The 20,848-nt window shown below is 35.5% G+C and overlaps 3 protein-coding genes and 1 long non-coding RNA gene across 5 annotated transcripts; 2 read left to right on the top strand and 2 right to left on the bottom strand.

Annotated features, from left to right (window-relative positions):
• Positions 1-205: 205 nt before the first annotated feature.
• On the bottom strand, positions 206-6,367 carry LOC105175034 (putative WD repeat-containing protein C2A9.03). Of its 2 annotated transcripts, none has more exons than XM_020698264.2 (10): positions 6,130-6,367; positions 4,232-4,402; positions 3,906-4,073; positions 3,704-3,790; positions 2,766-2,900; positions 2,510-2,620; positions 1,916-2,007; positions 1,699-1,804; positions 1,069-1,155; positions 206-989 (listed from the first exon to the last, which is right to left on the bottom strand). In XM_020698264.2, exons 2-10 carry the CDS (start codon positions 4,370-4,372, stop codon positions 576-578), a joined length of 1,341 nt encoding a protein of 446 aa, XP_020553923.2. In that variant the 5' UTR covers positions 4,373-4,402; positions 6,130-6,367; the 3' UTR covers positions 206-575. The 2 variants fall into 2 exon arrangements, with proteins under 2 accessions (XP_020553923.2, XP_011095642.2); XM_011097340.3 differs by having other exon boundaries at positions 4,232-4,391.
• A 2,621-nt stretch (positions 6,368-8,988) lies between these two features.
• LOC105175033 (uncharacterized) lies at positions 8,989-9,729 on the top strand. The gene is made up of 2 exons (XR_848879.2): positions 8,989-9,075; positions 9,304-9,729. It is a non-coding gene; the product is annotated as an uncharacterized LOC105175033 (long non-coding RNA).
• A 270-nt stretch (positions 9,730-9,999) lies between these two features.
• On the top strand, positions 10,000-15,655 carry ARP8 (actin-related protein 8). Its single transcript, XM_088876263.1, has 12 exons — positions 10,000-10,485; positions 11,554-11,639; positions 11,991-12,061; positions 12,185-12,252; positions 12,464-12,525; positions 12,887-12,984; positions 13,387-13,468; positions 13,644-13,786; positions 14,064-14,212; positions 14,505-14,638; positions 14,782-14,900; positions 15,313-15,655. The coding sequence occupies exons 1-12, from the start codon at positions 10,130-10,132 to the stop codon at positions 15,388-15,390; spliced, it is 1,446 nt and encodes a 481-aa protein (XP_088732389.1). The 5' UTR covers positions 10,000-10,129; the 3' UTR covers positions 15,391-15,655.
• A 467-nt stretch (positions 15,656-16,122) lies between these two features.
• On the bottom strand, positions 16,123-18,486 carry LOC105175030 (GPI-anchored protein LLG1). The gene is made up of 3 exons (XM_011097338.3): positions 17,927-18,486; positions 17,775-17,831; positions 16,123-16,617 (listed from the first exon to the last, which is right to left on the bottom strand). The coding sequence occupies exons 1-3, from the start codon at positions 18,015-18,017 to the stop codon at positions 16,244-16,246; spliced, it is 522 nt and encodes a 173-aa protein (XP_011095640.1). The 5' UTR covers positions 18,018-18,486; the 3' UTR covers positions 16,123-16,243.
• Between the last annotated feature and the right edge of the window lie 2,362 nt (positions 18,487-20,848).

The following is a 20,848-nucleotide window of genomic DNA, read 5'->3' as shown; positions in this document are numbered from 1 at the left end:
TTTTCCTAGTACAAATCATATGCATTTTATGTTGTCTAAATTACAAAATTGGAATTTTGCAGATCAAACCTTAAGCAAGTCCAAGATACCGCTGCAAGTTCCAAGATCTTTAAGGTGTATTTTCCCACTGCATAATTTCAGATTGTGGCCAATCGAATGAAATTCAGGAGAGAAAAATGTTGGTTGGTGCAATAACATGTTAGGATTAAAACAAGTCAAACGCTCCCCAATTAGTTTTGAAATTAATCATGAGAAACTCACATACCATACTTCAGACACCCAGACAGAGAAGGCTTCCCAGTGCCAGTGGGATGCAAATGAAAACCTCAACTAAATTACAGAAGGCAGTGGAGAACCCCACCTCAACTTCTGCTAATGTTCACGACCTACCCTACTATACAACTCTCTCCCTTTTACCACCTTATTGACACTCACAGGCCACTATAAACTAATACACGGATAAAGTTCCATTGCACAACATCACTCACTATACACCCTCGACCCCTGTTGAGGACTGCACAAAAGGTATAAAAGAGGCATGCCCACACACTTATCCTGCCGTTGATAAGACAAGATTAGATAAGAGTGTCAAGGTATGAGTAGTTCCTGCGTCTGCCAAACTCAAGAAGGCTACCATACGTACGGTCCCAGACTCCAACAAAAAGAGACTCTGTATCGGGACTAAACGAGATGCCAGATATCTCACCAAAGAAATCAATTTCCTGTTCCTTCTCGTACCCACTTTCAACATCAAAAACATGGACGAAATCTGCAGGCTCTGCCATGGCGATAAATCTGCCATCGGATGTGTAGCGGATGGATCGAATAGCTCCCAGGTTTCCCTTCAAGGCAGTAACTGACTTGGATAGATTTCGAATATCCCAAATTCGACAGGTTTTATCCTGGTTCCCAGTAGCAAATGTTATGCCATCAGGACGCCATGCTGATGCAAATGAGTAGTCCAAGTGGCCATGCAAATATGTAATTGCCTGCAAGCAAGTAGGTTGATTAGTTCCAGCATAATGCTTCTTATTTTCTCGCAAATGGTGCAACGGAAAGTTCACATACCTTCCCGCTCCTGGAATCCACCAATATACCTTCTGGATCATCTCCAACAATTATGAGAAGCTTACCATCAGGACTTAGAGAAGTATGCTGCAACGATCAACAGTGAAAACAAGCCAAAATCACTACAAAACTAAGCATATATAATGGGGCGCTTAAACATATAAGAAAGTCCATATGTTATTTAAGGTATTTCTACCCAAGGGGTACTGTTATCTTCTGAGCCCATTACAGTTCCACCAATGCCTTGCCCCCACCACCCTCAATGAAAAAGGTTGAGAATAATATATAAGAAAAATCACAATTTAACATTGGAATTTTGGATCCCTACCCTCTCATGGGCAACCATAAAATTGACATCCTAACTGATTCAGATACAACAATGCCAAGTTTCAAGTCTTGGATAGAGGAAGCATCAGGGACAATGCTCTCAGAGTCTCAAAGATTGCAAATGGAAAACAAATTTTCAGAAAGCAACCATATCAATTCATACACATGGACAGTGGCAAACTCTCATTAACTGGCAACAACTGGTTGGAATGTCATGTATATGTTGGTGTGTGAACAAATTAATGAATAAATACACATGTATAGCCAACACATATACACATACAGCTGGGGACAGATACTCACATTAACTGGCCATGGGAAACGAAGATGGTTAGACTGTTGAAATTTTTCCATATCGAAGTCTCTAACTCCACTATCATTATTTGAAGCTACAAAATGCACTGCACCACTGGAAAGATAGAAATGAACCGTCAGAAATGCCCAGAAGGAAAGGAAATAAAAGAAAAGGATACAGAGGGAAAGATTAATATCAACCACAGGTAAACAGAAGAGCAGATACCTGCTAGATGTATATATCTCAACCACATTCGTAATGGCATTATCATCATAGGTCATCCGTGTGCAATAAGAAACTCCTGGTCTATCTAGATACTGCAGTCAAACAGGTAGAACTAAAAGGCTTAAAAACAAGTCTACTGAAAGCAACAGTTTGCATGGACAACGGCTAAAACAATCAAGTTAAGGAACTCTGTCCTCAAGCTCTAATGACCAACTAGAAACATAAAAAAAAAACAGTAGGATTACCTATTTTGGTATGAAAACAAAAACACCAGCTTTTATCTGCTTGAATACTTAAATATTTAGAGTGTGGTCAATTCAACTGAATGGAAGGGCAGTTACAAGGATTCAGCATCAGCTAAACAGAAAAAAGCTATCAATGGATTGAAATCACAGTCGTTTAACTTAAAGAAAAAGCAGTTTGCAAGTTACCAAATTATTCTCAATAAATCCTGAAACTACTTGACTAAGCATAAGCATAAAGGATGACCTCCGAGAGTGCAAACAGCCTACTATCAACTAGAACTAAGACCAACACACAGGAAATTTTCAACACTGCTCTATTTGCATCCAGTTAAGAACAAACAATTCATACCTTGCATATAAGTTCTCCCTGAAATCCTCCAGCAACCAGCAACTTATCTTTCACTGCTAGTGTACTGACCTGGGTCTGCGTAAATCCTTCCAACAAGCTTCCAGGGTGTTTCTGCATTGGGTAGACAAGATATTGAAACTGGACAGCTAATTACTGACAGAATACGGGGAGATCCCTCTGGGAATGTTGTACATATATATAGATGTGTGTGTGCATGTGTAGATAGACAGAAAGCAGTAACACCACGATAACTAACCTCACAAGGTGCTACATGTCCCGAGACATTAAGAACTTCAGACTTGGTGCATGTTAAAGATGACCAATGCATAACTGAGAAATGTGACATAAGGTAAACATCATGCTTTGATGTAGCCCATACCAAATTTCTCAACTGTATCAAAAGCAGTGAATTTACAGGTCAGAGTCAGATATGATGCTTCAACTTCAACATTGGGTAAAAGATGTAATAGTAACAAAGAATAAGACAAACACACACATCCACACACAAACACAGATCAGACACAAGAAAGTGATCAGGTAGGACGAAATAATAAAGAACTAATTGTTTATCCAGCTACCGCTAAGCCACAGTTGCCATCTACAACCCACCAAGTAATGACAGACGTTCATCTTTCCTCTGTGTTCATATCATCCTCAGAGTTAACTCAAGTCAGGGAAAACAGCTATGTCAAGCATGACATAATTAAATATTCACTTGCGGTTTAGGATAAAACAAGATATATTGCGCAGTATACAACAGAACTTTTATGCTGCTTCGTTAACACCAGACGATGATAATGTTTATCAACCCATGCTAACAACTGCCCCTCAAGCATCTTCATATATAGGTCATCAAATAATCTAACTCCATGTCTCATTTCATCTTCTACTTAACAGTGCAGAATGGTGAAATAATTAGCTCAAACCTAATTGATAGGGAAATTAAAGTTCGAAAAAAAAAAGGGAACACTTGTTACGACCTCAGACAACATTCAAAAATAAACATTAAATAATACTAATTAAAGAAAACTACTGTAGCATTGAGCAAGCATTCTCTTAGACAAGATAAATGTACTCATTATTCAAGAGTGAGTCATGAACTTCTTCTAGCAGTTAAAAATAAATCTAAGACATCAGAATGTCCAAAATATACATTGATAAAACAATTATGCTCACGTAAACTATTCCAGTAACCTGAAAATGTAAAATGGTCGATTTCACAGATCTTGAATTTCGTCTGAATGCATAGTACAAGGCCCCTTTCTCAGTGGTTTTGCATTCCTATTTGCAAGAAGAAAAACCACAAAGAGTTAAGAACTATAAGCAACAAGGAACATAAAGCCAATGAAAGGTACAGTGAATGGAACAACTAGAACAACAAAATAAAAGGCTTGACCTTTTCTGATCCCTCTCCAGATTGAGGAATGTTCTCATAATTCTTATACTGTTCTAGTCTAGTCTGCCTATACTTCTCTCTTGTTATGCTGAGCCTCTCCCAGGGAATCCCTTGAATATCTCTCCCCTTCCTAGCTTGGGCCGCCGTTGTATCTTGCATTCTGTTATTCTGAAAAGAGGAGAGAGAAGAGGAGATGATTACCAAGAAACATGATAAGTTTTCTACATTCTTCAAGTAAATTGAGTAAAACAAAACATTATAATTAGATAGCTCAAAAGTCAAGATTGCAACACAAAGTTAATTACACGTATTACTTATGAACAAACCATATAGTCATATTCATCCATATCAGAATCTGAGCCACCAGCATCCCTGCCATGGAACTCATCATCCATATCATCATCAGCATCTTCCATTTCATATTCCTCTTCCATGTCATCAGCTTCATTTCCTACCTGATGGGACATGACCTACGGAGAAAGAAACCTGCAAGAAAGCTAATCAAACTCCATACTCAGTGGCAACAATTGTTTGTCATTCAGGTACCTTAGAGAGACAACTACCATCAATCATGTTAGAGTATGTTCACCAAGTCATGATATAATATAAGCCAAAGTTGAAAAGCACTATCGAGATAGAGAGAGAGTGCAGGTTACTGCAAGCAACATGTACACTAGAAACAATTTGCTATACTAACAACCTTCTCTCCTATCTTAGGTACGTAAAGGGTTGCAACAGAATTATGACAAGCTCCATGTACAAAAAGCTCATATTGGAAAAACAACATCACTTTTTTATGCCACAATAGAACATGAAGCATCATTTCAAAATCTGAAATCATTTAATAGCAACATACTGCAGCAGTATTTGAAGTCATAAGGTCAAGAAGGGGCGGCATATCCACATCCGGTGTGCCTACTTCACATACCAACCATATTAGTGAGAAACTCTTCTAATGTTTCATTTATTACAAAATGAAACTTGACCCTTAGCATCAATACCATACTAATATGCTTCAAAATTTATTGAGTCCGCTACGCAGGCAAACACAGAACAAAGTAGGAGAAATTAGATGAATCTAAAAGTAAGACAACAGGGTAGGTAACTCCCAGAAAACATAAAAGAGTGCAAATACAGAAAGCATAACCTAGTTCCTCATCAAACAAATTAGTAAATCTTGCCAAAATTATGTGAACCAAATGTGCTCCATAGCCAATGTGCAAGAAACCAAGATTAACAACAAAAACAAAACCCAAAAAAAGGAAAAAAAGAAATCAACTATTCATGCAGCATAGTGAAGTGTTCTTATCAGGAATTCCTGGATTTTCTTGATCACCTCAGTGCAACAGGACTCTTAGCAAGATCAAAACAATATGAAGAAAATTCTATTGTGGATTTACTCACATATACGTGTGACACTCATTTTATATATTTCAATATCACCTAACACTATAAAACCCAGTGAGATTCAAGGAATCAACCAGAAGGCTTGCCAGGTAGAATACTTGCCCAAAGGGGCAACACAATGCAGTTAACATTCTAAATGTGATGCATTCTACAAGCTTCTCTTCTTTTCCTTCACCTCTCTCATAAGTCCAGTTGTCTAATCAAAATAAAAAAATGCAATCAACAATAACTATTTTCTCAATCTATAGAAGCTCGTCTATACAACACACTGAAATCATCTTAGTCATAATTTCATTGAGAATTCATGCAAGTTATTTCACCCAACATACAACCATTGCAGTAACAAAAGCTGAGAAAAGAATACGTGTAGTCCACTATTAACTAAAGAAGCCAAAGGCATCATATTCAAGTTTGCGTACACAAAAACAAGAGCAACACCCTAGGTAACGCAGCAGAACAACCAATTAAATCCAAACAAGCCATACTTTTTTTTGACAGGGAAAACAAGCCAGACTAGTCATCATATAATTCACCAAATCATCCAACTTAACAAACCTAAGTAACAAACTCCCATCCCTAAGTAACAAACCGAAGACTATAACAATATAGCACAAAATACAACCACAACAACCTAAAAAACACCCACCACGTTTTACAGTAAAACAAGAGGACATCTAATAAACCCTAGAATTCCAAAGAGGTAGTGCAACCAAAAAACAGAAAAGCAACCACACCACGATCAGAGAATGTTCATACACGAACACTGCATTAAAACTAAATTCTCGTTCAAAATTAAGCAAGGGTTAGAGATTCCCACCTTCCCAAAACCGGAGAAAGGGATAAAAATTCACGAAGCTCCTCCAATGTCGATTGTGATGTTCAATTAAACATTAAATTCGAGTGATTAATTGATAAATGGACGATATTTTGTGGTAAGCAGATCGCGATAGGTCTGGAAGAGAGAGGAAGAGAGGTATAGCTATATATCTGCCAATCTTTATCCACTGATTTTCAGCCAGCTTCCAAACTAAGGAATGCGGGTGAATGATAGGGACGGGTTATTTTTGGCGTTCATATATATAATTCGGTCGCGTCATTGCCCTTGATCTTTTATCTAATTCCCGATTAAGCCATCATGAGCCCCACCGCGTGTTGCAACTTTATGGTGAGGGTATAAAAGGAAATTCAGGGGGGTGAAAAGTGCGAATTCTTTTTCCTATTTGTTTCACTACCCAACGAAAAAGAAAATTACCGCTCCACGTTTACATATACAAGTTTTGCCAAATAATCATTAATTAATGTGAGTAATTGTGGAGTATTTTAAATAAATTCCCTTATATTTGTTCAGTTATTAATTAAAATGATTATTATTGTTATTGATTTTTTTTTATTTTTACAATTTTTTCTGTTTAACTCGCCGCTAACAGAAATATTGAACCTAATATCTTTCGAGGATATGTTGGCAAAATTGAAATTGTCTTTATTGTAAAAGGTTATTCTCAAATAAATAAATAAATGATACAGGTTTAAATCTAGTTTACCGATTGACCCATTTATCAATTATCATTTATATTTATATATATCACAAGCAAAATTGGTGTGCCGAAAAACGATCAATATGGGTTAATCAATATAAAATAACAGTGCGAGTGTCAACCATGAGCCATCTGTATGATGCCGAAAAAATAAGTAACATACACCAAAGTATTTTTTTAGCACCTTTATACTAGTGAGGGCAAAATTGATAATTTATAGATAGTAACATACAAGGATTACAAAATTTCATCAAATATCAGAAGGTATTTATAATTTTTTAAACAATAAGAAGTATTATAATTATGCCAAATTTTATAAGAGCTCGTTATAATTTATTATTATTTTTATAATAAATTATATATAAAGATTGATTAGAGGCCTATGCTTGTTGGGCCTGGACAGAAGGAATCAGCCCAATATCATACTTTTAGATGAATTGAATTGTGAATGGAATCCATAGGCACAATTTTTGGTGCAGAGTAAGCTCTGTATTTATCAATTTTTTTTAGTTTCACTTATCCGAATTTAGTGATTCTTACAGGAATGAAAACTTAGGATGTCTACTGCAACTTTGTAGTTTTAATTAAAAGCTAATTCTTTCGTTTAAATGGGTAAATCTAGGAAAATATTATGTTGCCTTATTTGTACATTAATCCAAACTATGTATACTATGAACCATATAACTTGAAATATGAAGGTTAGATCAATATTGTTCTTGTGGGAAATGAAACTGGACTTATAGAATACTATATTTTGAGAATATTGTGATTTTTCAAAAAAATATTTGATAGAATTTTGAATTTAGTATTCACAAATGTGAGATTGTTCGGGCCAGGTTGTAATAACTTCAAATATATGACTTTGATTTATATGATTCTTGTTGTATATAAAAACTAGAGACATAGGAAACATTTGGAATAAAAAAAGTACTTGTATTAGTTGTAGTTTGATATGAGAAGAATTTGTAAGTGGAAAATATCCTGTACTGATAGCTACATACTAGGGTGATGTGAGGATATTACATTTGACAGGTGTCCGTTTCTGTATATTATAAGAAATTGGTTGAGATATGATAGTCGGCAAAACTATCGACCGATGTACTCCAATTAAGGTAAGCAAAGCAATTAAGAAGATAAATAAGGATTTCAGGTATATTGTACGGTGGATTGATATATGATTGTGGTATGGTTTACTTCATGATTTTGTGCTAATTGCATGACGAATGTTAGTTGACTAGTGTCAATGCATGAAATTGGACTTACTGCATATGTATAAGTTATTAGCTATACTTATAGACAACTCATTCATTGCATATATTTTTCAGGAGATAAATCACAGTGATTAGCCGAACTGAATCATAAAGTGATCATGAATATTATCAGGTGGGTTGTTAGTGATATCTTAAATTGAGAGCTTTAGTTACATAATTATATAGTTTTTAGATTCTCATTAAATTTGTATTATAAATTTTGTAATAACTATAATTACACTTTTCTCCTTTTTATTGTTTAGAAATGCGTATTAATACCAAACTTTATTAAAGTATTTAGATTTCTAATGTCTATGTAATATATTGGTAATTTGTAAAAATAGAGTTTATTTTATTCGGGTTAAATATGATTTTTTTAGAGATGGAATGTATTTATGGATGGTGTGCTGTAAAAAATATATTAAATGATTTATTGAATTTTCTATGAGATTTTATATAAATTTAATACATGTACGAAAATAATTATGCTTTACGGGTAACGCGCATGTATTTTACTAGTCCATCGAAAATACAGCTATACTAGCATGCAAAAGCATGCTAGCAACAACCTTCATGCTTCCAGAATACAGGTTTGTGGTAACAAAGTTGTCTTTTTTGATTGATCTTCCCATGTACACTAACATTCTAGTTGTTTTATGTCTTGTTTTTCCCTAAATTCAGACCTCACGCAAATTACAGACAAGCAATTTTCACGTGCTATATGGCCTGAAAATACCTATTATAACACTCTAGACATAACGTAACTCAACGGCTAAAGCATGTTTGCATGTCTTTTAACAGTAGGAAATGGCAGAATTCATGCTTTTAGGTAGGTTTATCCTGCTTTATGAGCACTAGTGCTTTTCTCGTGTGCCTGCCGATAGAGTGAGGCCTGCCATTTAAGAGGATATAAATAGCTCCTATGATTCTAACACCACCACACAGCTTTCCAATCGCAGGATTAGATATCATTTCAAAGTATCGAATAACTTCTTGTTGTTGCATAGTGTTTGTTTTCTCTTCCAACCTCAGTTTTCACATGCATACAAGTACGCACACACACACACACACAGGCATGCACATGCTGTAAAACATGTTCCCATTGATAGACATCGATGATGTGCAGTAATCATTCACTTATGAGATTCATTCATACTTTCTCGATTTTAACACCTGACAGCATGCGTGTTTTCTATTATATTGCAGACAAGTTATCATGGAGAAGCAAAACTTAGAGTTGTACATGGAAAATTGTCAAATGATTCGCGAAAATGAAAGATTGCGTAAGACAGCTGAACGACTGAACCAGGAGAATCAGGCCTTGCTTTCAAAGTTAAAGCAGAAACTTTTAGAAGCAACTGCCCAACAAAAATCTGATGCCCAACTCAAAATCAGCTCCAGCTCATCATCGGAAAATAAAAAATGCAATATAAATTGCTCTCCGAAACACAACTAACACCATTGGAACTTTAGTGGCAATGATTTGTGATTTATGTGAAACTCTATAAGTTGATAGCCAATGTTACATCATTTATGCAAAGCCGATCGCTCTTAAATGCTTTCTCAGTACTATAAATAATTTATGTTTATAATTTTGAATATCATATAAATATTTAAGATTTTTCTGTATTATTCTTTTCTACTGTGAGGTATGCATATTTAGTAATTTATCTTATTTTTCTATGGAATTATTGATGTATTTAATAAATTTTTGAATTGAATATATTAATGATAATACATTAAATAATGAAATTAAATTATTATTATTCAAAAAAAATAAAAAAGAAAAGATTAAGGTCGTTTTGGGTGGAATGATCGATATTTAACCACACACGTGAAGCACGCGCGTGAGTTAGCGATCATCGCCCACAAATTTCTGGGCTGTAACCGCGACCACGTGGCAGAATTTCATGCTCCCTCCCCCGCGCTTTCACTCGCGTCAAAATTCCGCCCACCAGACACCCAAAAATCCAAATTCTCACTACAATAAAACTGGGAAGCGAGACGCTAATTCTGATCTGATGTACTAATCATGACTTCTCTCATTCGGAAGGTTTGGGTATCCGTCATCACCCGATCGGGTTCCTCCTCGGCTTCCGCCCACATGTCCAACCCGAACCCGCTATCGGACCACGACCGGTTCCTTCAGATGATGTACATCCAGACTTCGTCTACCGGGGAGTTCGACAGGATTCCCATCGATATTTTTATGCAGATTCTGAAAATTCTTGGTCCCAGAGAATCGGCGAGAGTGAGAGCGGTGTGCAAAGCCTGGAAATTTTTAGTGTCGGATAATCGGCTTTGGATTTATTTTCTGCAGAATCAGCCGGAGCCCTGGGACTCCGTTTTCTTTTCCGAAACTCACTTGCGATCGGGTTATCCTCTTCAGTACGATTTCTGCCGACATTTTACTCTCTTTCTTATTGGGCAAAAAAGACAAAGGGCTTATGTTTGTTGCTTTTCGTTCATATTGAATTTTATGCATCTGATTTTGTTAATTGCTTAATTCTGGAGCTCTGTTTTTGGTGATTTTTTTGGCTTAATCATGTTGTTTATGATATGTCCTGTTGCAAGTAATTGAGAATTAGAACTGGTGCAGTGGTCTGGTACTTGGTTTGAGAACTTAATAAGTTGTAGTTAAATTTGGGCGACTAGACTGTAATACAATGGTAGGTAGTTAAGTTAGCTTGGCGTCCAAAACTTGTGCTATCCCCGTTGGCTAGTGGTTTTGTCTAGTGTAACTATATTCTTCTTTTACTATTTTCATGATGGTGAGTCGAACTAGTTTTGCTGGTAGATTAGTTCGTATATGACAATTCAGGAGAGTGAAATCTCTAGCATCGCTACTGGGTGTATGATAAATGTGAACATGTGCCTTCTGATAGCCTGAATTCGACAGAGTTTGATACAAATTCTGGAGTGGAAATGGGTCTCTTTCACCTGAATACTACAAATCACTCTTGGGACTGCCTCTTCTATTGTGGCACTTGGGAATCAGCCATGTTGCTTTCTTAAATTGTGTATTCTCTATTCATGAAAGACACTCAACTTAATAATCCTTTTTGACTCATCAGAAGTTGGTTAAGAAGCCATCTTCATGTAAATATTTGATGTTGCACATCCTTTAAGAAATGGAAATAAGTTATTCCATACTCCAGCCTTCTCCATCAAAATGTAACCAAATTGTCTGCATTTTCAACATTTCGAAACCTTCAGAGTTTTACATTTCAGAACTTTGTGCTCTGTCCTTCCCCTGCAACTGTTGAATTAATTTTCATATCAACTTTGGAACAACTGTGGTCGTAAAAGATATTTCAGTTGAAAATCAATTTGTCTGAACATATTACTTCTTTCATACACTTAATTTTGGGCTAAACAATTATTGGTGATTTATCTACTTTGTATTTGAAGTACATCTGAATTACACAATAATTCACTATCATACTGTACTTCCAGAGTTTTTCCTTCTCAGATGCACGATCTATCATTTATGCATATTTATGGTCAGCGCGTGGAAGTCCCTGGAGCTCTTATAATTGATGGTATGTATTTAATGCTTGGTACTTATACCCTTTCTGCAAAATTGTGACCTAGTACTTATCATCCGAACTAGAAAAAAGCTTTATATTCGTACATATACACACATGCATGCATACATACATATATATGTGTGTGTCGTTTGAGCGCGTGTATTTGTTTCTTGGATCCTCTTCCTATTTTAGCTTTTATATTTCATTTGTTTATTTATTGACCATTGAAATGGAAATAAGAAAAGATAAGTATTGAATGGAAGATTGATGGTTGCTACATGATGGAAATAGATCTTTTCAGAGTTTTATAATCATTTGCATCTCAGTAGGTTTTTTTGCTTTAATTTTGCATGTTTTTACTAGGTGGCTCAGGGTATTGTAAATATGGGTGGAGCAAATATACCTCTCCATCCGGGAGGTCAGCAACATTTTTGGTGAGCTTTCTGCATGTCTTCATAATATAATGGTTTTACAGGAATTTGCTGATTGGAGCTCCAAATTCTTATATAAGCATTCTACCCACTTCAACTTATTATGAAGTTTTCTTTAATTTGCAGGAATTTGGAAATATCGAGTCTCCAATGCCTTCTAGACTTAGACATTTCTTTTCAACAATTTGCAACAGGTCATTATATGAATTTTGAATTTGGCTACCTATCTTATTTGTGTGATAAAGAGGTCAAAAGCCTTTTTTTTTTTAACATTTAAACTACTTGCTCAAGACTATGTATAACTTTGCATTGCTTGGCACTTCACTACTTTTATTTGATGCGGGTTTCATGTCCGGACCTCTTTTTCTTTGATTTGTCTGAATCAAATATGACTGATGCATGCAGGATGCAGGTGAAAGCATCAACACAACCAATTGTTGTATCAATACCACTCTGTCATTATGATAGTAAGCTTCAAAGCCTTTTCTTGGAATTATCTTTTATGTTTTCATCATAATTTCCAGGTTTCTACTTTGACTTTTAATTAATTTTTCAGAATGTATCTACGAAGAATCGAAGATTATTGTTCCCAGCTAGTCTGCTAAAATACTCACATTTTTTATGTAACTGGTTTGGATTGAATATAAACCATAGGTTTACATCTAGAAGAACCGTGTTTAGAAAGTGTTTCAGCCAGTTTGATTTGCAAATTTAAAATGCCTTCTGCCTTTTACTTCTGGCATTTTAGTTGTCAGTTTAATTGGCCAGATATGCACCTTTGCTCATATGCTAATGTTTTCTGCTGGTCTTTGTTACCATAACAACCAGATACTGAGTCTGCAAAAAGTTCTCGAAGACAACTAAAGGATGCCATCTACTCAACTTTATTTGATATGAATGTCCCTGCTGTATGTGCCATCAATCAGGTGTTTCTTCAATAAACCCATGTGGAAAAACTCTTCAATTATTAACTTGAACAGGAAATTAATCATCTTTACTTAGGCCCTTTTATGAGCAACAACTCTATGCAATCATTTTCACGAATGTATCTTGATGGAAATGGTTCTTAACAAGCAGGTCAACATCTTGACTTTTATTGGAGAACTGAATCAAACTAGAGATTATTAGATAATTAGCACTTCACGTTTACTGTGTGTTTAAATTGTCAGCTTTTCAGTCAATGAGGTTCTAAATTTATATCCAAACCAGAGAGTGGTTTCCAGCTTTTGGTTTAACTTAGATGTAGAACAGATAGCATAACTTCAATGCCATGCTAGTTTATCATGTTGATCAAATATCAACAATTGAGCATCAAGAATTAAATGTAGGCCACCTTGGCTCTCTTTGCGGCAAGGCGAACTTCAGGAGTTGTCGTCAATGTGGGTTTCCATCAAATCTCTGTCGTTCCAAGTAAGTTGACTTATTACTAGCACTTTGGGCATATTTGATATGCAGTTATGCATCTAAATTTTGTGTCATTCTATGAGACAGTTCCACTTCCTCAAGGAAAATTGATAAACTTGTAGGTTGTTTTCACACGAACATTTGCTGAAGATTAACTGTTCACATTTTTTTGGTTTCAAAGTTTTACATGGCAAGGTGATGCATAAAGTGGGTGTAGAAGTTGTAGGAATGGGAGCGTTGAAACTGACAGGATTCCTTAGGGATCGGATGCAACAGAACAATATACATTTTGATTCACTTTATACTGTCCGCACGTTGAAGGAGGTACGAATCTCTTTTTAATTTTGGTGCTTTTAACCTTGTCAATTTGATATCTCTTGTGTTGAGAATCTTGAATGTAAACTTGGTAGTCTCATTAGTCTATTGAAATACCTTGCTTTAACTAGTCTTCAGACCGCTTCATGTGAGGAAGGATCACTTCTCAAGAGCGGCTGAATCTATGTTTATTTTTTCCTGTATCATAATTTCTTCCGGTCTGTGAGGTACTTTGCATGATTTAATCACATGTTGACTGAATTTTCCTGGGTTTTTGGACTTGCAGAACCTATGCTATGTTGCTCTTGATTATGAAGCTGAATTGTCCAAAGATACACAGGCATCTTTTGCAGTTACTTCAAACAATTGGTTTACGCTTTCAAAGGAACGCTTTCAAACTGGGGAGATATTATTCCAGCCTCGCATAGCAGGAATGTATGTACACATTACTTGCAATATTAGGGGAAACCATATACTGAAGTGTTTATTCTTCTAGCATCTATGTGAGGTGTACATGGTTGTTTACTGGTGGTCATCTAAGAAGTTGCTATTTTTGGAGACCCTTCAAGATTTATTCTGGATGAGTACTTGAAGTGCTAAGATATAAATAGTGAAAGTCATTAGGACAAAATGGATGATTTGTCTTTCTTTTTGTTTTTTCATTCTTTCTTTCTATTTTTTTTTTTTTTTTCCTGATGGGTTGATTTGTGCCTCATGGTATTTACAGGCAGGCAATGGGTCTGCATCAGGCTGTGGCACTATGCATGGATCACTGCCATGACGCCGAATTAACTGGCGATGATAATTGGTATAAAACTGTAGTGTTGACCGGGGGTACTGCATGTTTGCCAGGATTAGCAGGTGTAAAGCTTTCTACTTGAACTCCTTTTTGGTTGATGAAAACAACTGACTTCTGCAGGCTAGATTAAGTAAAAGATATGAAATTATTGATGCGATGCTTTCCTATCTGCTGGAAGCTGATGAAACTGTTGTTGTCTTTCCAGCAAGACTAGAGAAAGAACTGTATGGCCTTCTACCACCTTCCATATCCAGTGGAATTCGGGTTCTTCCTCCTCCTTATGGTACAGATTCTGCATGGTATGGAGCAAAGCTTGTTAGCAATGTAAGTGCTACCTACTTTCACAGAGTCTCCTATTTAGTTCTGATGCTTAATGCAGTGGTTGAGATATTAGCACTGCCAGTAGGCATAATGATATTATCCTGTAGTTGATCAAATTACTAGGGCTTGATACACTGCTTTTGTGATTCTCCATCTATGAGGGAATGGGAGATATGCTCTTAAAGAAACTGTTTAGGAAGAATGCATGTTCTTATAATATAAACCTTGTGAAGTCAATTTTGAGTGGTTGGGTTGTTGGGTACTCCAGAATAAAAACATCTTTCCTGGCTTGGGGCATGAGGGAAAAAACAGTTTGGATGGTTGTAGTTGATTGTGTTTAAATGCAGTTAACTCAGTATAACTTTTTGCTTGTCCTTTTATATATGGTCTACTAATGCCTCTTTCTTGGATGCAGTTGAGCACGTTTTATAGATCTTGGTGCATGACTAAGAAGCAATTTCGGCATTGGTCCAAACGCAAGCTGATTTGGTGAACCCCTTCACATGAAGCAGCCAAGGTAGTAGCAAATCAGTGTGAACCTAGATATGTATCCCATAAGTAAGCAGATTCTTTATGTAAGTGAGTGTTTGATTTAAAAATTTGAAGCTCCATTCTTTGGGTTATATCTGCTGTTATAGATAAGAGCTTCGTCTACATTGGAATTATCTCTGTAAGACCTGCAAAGAAATGAAAGCAATGTATAGACATACTTGGCACTACCAATAAATTACCCTTCGCCGGGGTCCTCAATTCGTCTAGCTGGGTGATTCTTTTCTCAAAAGTCCGCTCATGTATAATGGTAAAATGATCAGCAACCTGCAAACTGTTTCTCTCATTTGACGTGTTGTTATGTTGCAGTTATTTACTGCATATTGCTACCAAATTCCGCCCATTTGCCTGCAAGCTATATGGCATGCAAGTTCAAAGACGCATATTTACTTCCAGAGAGAGCAAGTCTCCATGATGAAACATTAAAAGGCTCACACAAGACAATTACGAGACTTTTATCATATCTCCTTGCAGTAAAATCAGTCTTTCAGTATATATTGGCTTAATTCCATGCTATGTAATGTATAGCATCTCAAAGGCCATATGGATGGAGATGCATGCACCTTCCAGGCCTTGCTATATGCTCAATTAAGCCATACGCCGAAGAGAGAGAGAGAGACTTGCATCAGTCTGATTACAAGGACCATCGAATGCTCAAGGAACCACAACTTGGAAGTAGAGAAACACTACAACCATTATAAATTTAGTGGAAGCACATAAATCCCTCAACACTCTCAGAATAAATTTGATTTGACAAAGAATCAAATAAAATAACAACAAAATGACTGTGGAGACCTTCACATAAATTGCAGTAACAAAAGGGAAGCCGTCGTGAGCATCAGCACAGGGAGCAAGCTACATATCATCTGACTACCACTGTTATTATTAGTAGTGGCTTTCTCTGATTCTCCTGGGGGTGGTGCGGGGCATTCAAGCCCTAACTTCCCTTCCCGGCATTCACTAGCAAATAGGCCTGGAGGATACTTCCCGTAGAGGTTGATATAGCTGAACATTGTTGACGCACAATCATTTGTTACATCATTTATCTCATCTGCGAATGGACAAGCAAAGTCCTTAAGAGCTGGACAACACAATTTTGGCGGGTACTGCGGTCCTTTGCATCTGCTGGTGATGATAGTGTAGTTCTGAAACTCAAAGTTCACCGGGCAAGCTGTGAACAAGGCAAGATGAATGACAGTCAGTGCAAACTTGAAAACTGTGGGATCCACCAGGCAGTGTTCTTGAAGAGAATCAATTATATTCAATACCCTTCTAATATAAAGTTAGAATTGTGTGCGTTTTGCCATCTAAAAATCCATATGAGTTCTATAATCCATTGGAAGGAACAGGAAAAAAAATCATCTTAGTTTTCATGATCACACAGTGTTCAGTCATTTACAGATTGTGATCATTTTTATGGTTGGTAGTGGCAAGAAACAGATAATGAACAAGAAATGCACCTTGCAACATGTTGACTCCCTAACTAATTGGCATCTATGTTCTTTTGTTCAAATATGTGCTACCATATAGGAAATGCCTTCCCTGTGGGATAAGATGCAAAGAGACAGAACAACCATCCAGGCCCAGAAGATGGAGGCCGTATGAGGAGTGAGGAATACAAAATTCCAACGCCCGAAATCTCCCAGAGGGAAAATCTCCACATCCGTCACAGAAGAATCCAACAAAGAAGAACAACAGTTCTGAATATAAACACATGTTCTTAACACTCAAACTGCACCTGCCAAATTTATACTTCAAACTTTATGGGTTCAAGTGTTCATTACCGCTCTGAACCATAAGCATATTACCAATATTATTCCAAATCAGCTTAGCATAATATCCGAATCTGATTCGGAAGATGATGATCGCATACTCTTGAACCCAAGTGCATTTTTATGATGACATATCGACCTTAAATTCGAATCTGGCTATGTAAACAGGAAAATCAAGCTTAGTTTTAAAGCTTCAGATCAGTAACAAAAGAATTGCCACATCTACAAATTTGGAGACCAAAACACCACCGCCTTTCCCCAAGCTCGAATGGGGGAAGACCAGAGAAACTGTACTGGGAGCTTTGCATTTATTTTGCACTTGGAAGGAGAATATCCAAATTCATCATTCTCTTGATTACGCCCCCACATACAATACTTAGAGCATTTAATCCTCTGAAAAGGATTTTATTGAACCCATAATTTGAGATCAATAGCAGGCATGATAACTATTCCCAAAACAAGAAACTACTTGAAATTATCACAATTAGATAACCATAAATAAGAAAACTGCGACACAAAGAGTAAGAATCGAAGGTAAGAGAAGAGAGAAACCTACGTTTCTTAGCTTGAAGAAGCCTCCTCTCACTCAAAACTGAAGGTCCAAATATACCATCTGCATCAATTAAACAAAAAAACACAACAAATCAAGGAATCAGCAAACTGCTGAACTCAAACACATTGCTAAAAATTGAATTTAAACCCAGAAACCTGAAATGAAAGTGGAAGCGGAAAGAGCGGTGGAAAGTGAGAGACAGACAACCAGAATCAAACAACACTTAATCTGACTTAAACCCATCATTCTTCTCTATCAGAGGACAACTCTTCTCGATCCAACAGATCAATTTCTATCTGCATAAACCCATAAAACTTCTCACCCAAAATCGCTCAAGAACTCTTGGGATGGCGGTATTCCAATTGCAGATCTCCCTCTCTAGATACCAGTTTCCGCAATAAACCAGCTCGGTATCAATCAACTGTAATTAGACTATGATCCAAGAATATCATGCAGATGGATAGGGAGAATGGTAGATGGAAAATGGTGCAATAATATTATAAAGAAGAATAACAGAGTGCAATATAATAATTGATTAGCAGTATGAAAAAGGGCGAGGAAAGAGACAGAGAACATGGAGGCAAGACAGACAGCCCACTGCCAGCAAAAGTTCTTCACGCGAAAACTGAATTTCCTTCCAACCGCGTCACCAACTACTCTTTTTTATTTAAACAGTAAAATTGCAATCCCCAATTTTCAGATTGTCTAATTACGATGATTTAAGAATGTAATGGATTTGAGAAGTATCGGAGATTTGTGTGTAATAGTTTTACAAAGGAAACTATCAAGGTCGGAAATTTAAGTGTATGAACAGTTGATTATTCATTTAAGATGGTAGTTGAACTTGTACTCCCAATCAATTGCAATTAATGAAATCATAGTACTTATGTTGAGAAGGGTGTAGACTATTTTGGGGTAAAACTTAGGGTAAATTACATCATTCCTTCTGTATTAGGTAAAATTAGTTGAAAACTCCCCTATGTTTAAGCAAAATATCTTTGTATTTTTTAAAATAATGTATACTCTGTCATATTGGTTGTTTCCTTTAACGGCATTAAAGTTTTTAATCTTTTACTCATTATACCTTATTTTAACGGCAGTTGATCTTTGATGGTAAAAAAAGAATAGTTCAAATCGTAAATAATTATATAGAGATATTTTTAATTTATATATATATAATACATGTAGTGTATAAATATATACACGAAGGAGGTAACAAACAACCATCATCCCTAACCTCTGGGCTACGGTGACATCGCTTAAAAGATATGGGTGTTGCCGTCGCCTAGATCCAAGTGATGGGGACACCCCTTTTTTTTCAAGGCGTTCGATTTGCTTATATATTTTTTTTAATAATATAACTTAGTTAATAATATATCATTATTATCTAAAATCAAATTACAAGCTCCCATTTTTCTTTCTTTTTTTTTTTGTGATAAAAGTAATAGAGCTGGTATTTTTATCATTTTTCACCATATTTATTAGTTAAAAACTGAGAAGAAAATATCCATATTGCATAACCAATGCATCTAATGCACTCTCCGTTTGTTATTGATGGAAGGAGGGTTTTTCGAGGTTTTACAATAACACAAGATTTTTTTTTTTTTTTGCCTATTTTATTAACATAGAAAAATTTTCAACTTATTTTTCATAACATAGGGGTTTTATGTAATTTACCCCAAAACATATATTGGTACTCGAATGTTGCTATTAATGTCATATTGATATCCGAATAATTACAAATAATTCTATTGATACTTAAATTTCACTATTAATATCACTATGATACCTAATTGTTGTTTTTTTATTATTTTTTTATAATTTATTTAATTAATGATCATTTTATCCTTCATTTAAAAATAAAAAATAATAAATATACTTAGAAAAATTTGCATCTTATATTTATTTTTGGAAGTTTGGTTCGAACAAAGAGAAAATATATTAATTGAAATTTACGCTGATTTTTCTGTAGTATAATACTTATTTTGTTTTAACGTATAGTTGAAGTTAAAATGATTGTTATATAAAAGATAATATTAATTGTATATCAAAGTGATATTAATGATAAAATTCAATTTTCAGTTTAGTCATCTATAATTATTGAATTAGGAATTGGAATGATATAAATAATGAAAATCGGTTATCAAAAGAAAGTTTTATTGATTGTTTTGTTTTAGTACATGGATGTGAGCAAATCTAAACTAATTTATATAAATATAATACATTTATTATGCAATTACAATTCAGATAGAGTAATCAATTATACTACAAATTATCAAATACATGACTTTTAAGTATGTGCCGAATAGGACGTTGGTTAGACAAAAGCTTCTAAGTTAATAATAATAACAATTTGGTGTTGAGCTGAAAAGTTGAGAAAAACAAAAAAGTCAAAGAAAAGCTAAATGATACTCTTGAGATTTTATTAACATTTCTGCATTAAACTGAGTTTTGTAGTTTTCTTTTTTTGAACAGGAAACTGTGGTTGTTTTTCCTTTTTCCTAGAATATTATATAACTGAAAATCAGAGTGGGATACTTCTATGATCCACTTTCATATAAATCTGTGGGGCTTTCACTTGTTTCTATGGATAATTGGAAAGACGTCCAAAAGTTATCATCATATTCAGAAACTAGCCACCTTATACCCCTTTTATGCTTTTCCTAGTGTTTAAATCAAATTTACTTGTTTATTTTTTTTTTTTTTGGTACAAACTAAATAAAGGTATAATTGATAAATCACAAAAACCATTTGTTACTTTTCTATTTATGTTTATTATACCAAACAAAAGAAAGTATTCAATATTTACTGTGTTTCTAACGAGGGTACCAAGTAACTTTAAAAAACATATATATTATTCTTCCTTGGTATAAATTAAGTTTCATGTGCCTCATTCCTTCCACTTCCCTTTAAAGGGTGGAAATTTTGTAGGGCCTCAAGTTGCAATGGTTTCCCTGCACCACTGCATCCGTGGAGCTCGTAATCTTGGTCGGTCGTTGACTTCTTTCGTATGTCCAGTCCAGTCCAGGTCGTGGAAGCCACAACTCTTTCCATGTGTGTGGGTATTACATTTGACA

This window comes from Sesamum indicum, linkage group LG12 (assembly GCF_026168435.1).
Source record: "Sesamum indicum cultivar Baizhima isolate 11 linkage group LG12, ASM2616843v1, whole genome shotgun sequence".
Lineage (NCBI taxonomy): Eukaryota > Viridiplantae > Streptophyta > Magnoliopsida > Lamiales > Pedaliaceae > Sesamum > Sesamum indicum.
This window is presented reverse-complemented; position numbering and strand designations above follow the sequence as displayed.

What these genes read in the sequence shown, in the direction of transcription:
- LOC105175030 (XM_011097338.3), bottom strand. Translation starts at nt 18,017, where the DNA reads ATGATGGGTTTAAGTCAGATTAAGTGTTGTTTGATTCTGGTTGTCTGT. An exon ending in CGCTTCCACTTTCATTTCAG is followed by an intron (nt 17,832 to 17,926) that starts GTTTCTGGGTTT and finishes TAATTGATGCAG; the next exon opens with ATGGTATATTTGGACCTTCA. An exon ending in GCTTCTTCAAGCTAAGAAAC is followed by an intron (nt 16,618 to 17,774) that starts GTAGGTTTCTCT and finishes CCTTGTTCACAG; the next exon opens with CTTGCCCGGTGAACTTTGAG.
- LOC105175034 (XM_020698264.2), bottom strand. Translation starts at nt 4,372, where the DNA reads ATGTCCCATCAGGTAGGAAATGAAGCTGATGACATGGAAGAGGAATAT. An exon ending in CTGGAGAGGGATCAGAAAAG is followed by an intron (nt 3,791 to 3,905) that starts GTCAAGCCTTTT and finishes TCTTGCAAATAG; the next exon opens with GAATGCAAAACCACTGAGAA. An exon ending in GACATGTAGCACCTTGTGAG is followed by an intron (nt 2,621 to 2,765) that starts GTTAGTTATCGT and finishes TACCCAATGCAG; the next exon opens with AAACACCCTGGAAGCTTGTT.
- ARP8 (XM_088876263.1), top strand. Translation starts at nt 10,130, where the DNA reads ATGACTTCTCTCATTCGGAAGGTTTGGGTATCCGTCATCACCCGATCG. An exon ending in CTGTCCGCACGTTGAAGGAG is followed by an intron (nt 13,787 to 14,063) that starts GTACGAATCTCT and finishes TTGGACTTGCAG; the next exon opens with AACCTATGCTATGTTGCTCT. An exon ending in CAGCCTCGCATAGCAGGAAT is followed by an intron (nt 14,213 to 14,504) that starts GTATGTACACAT and finishes TGGTATTTACAG; the next exon opens with GCAGGCAATGGGTCTGCATC.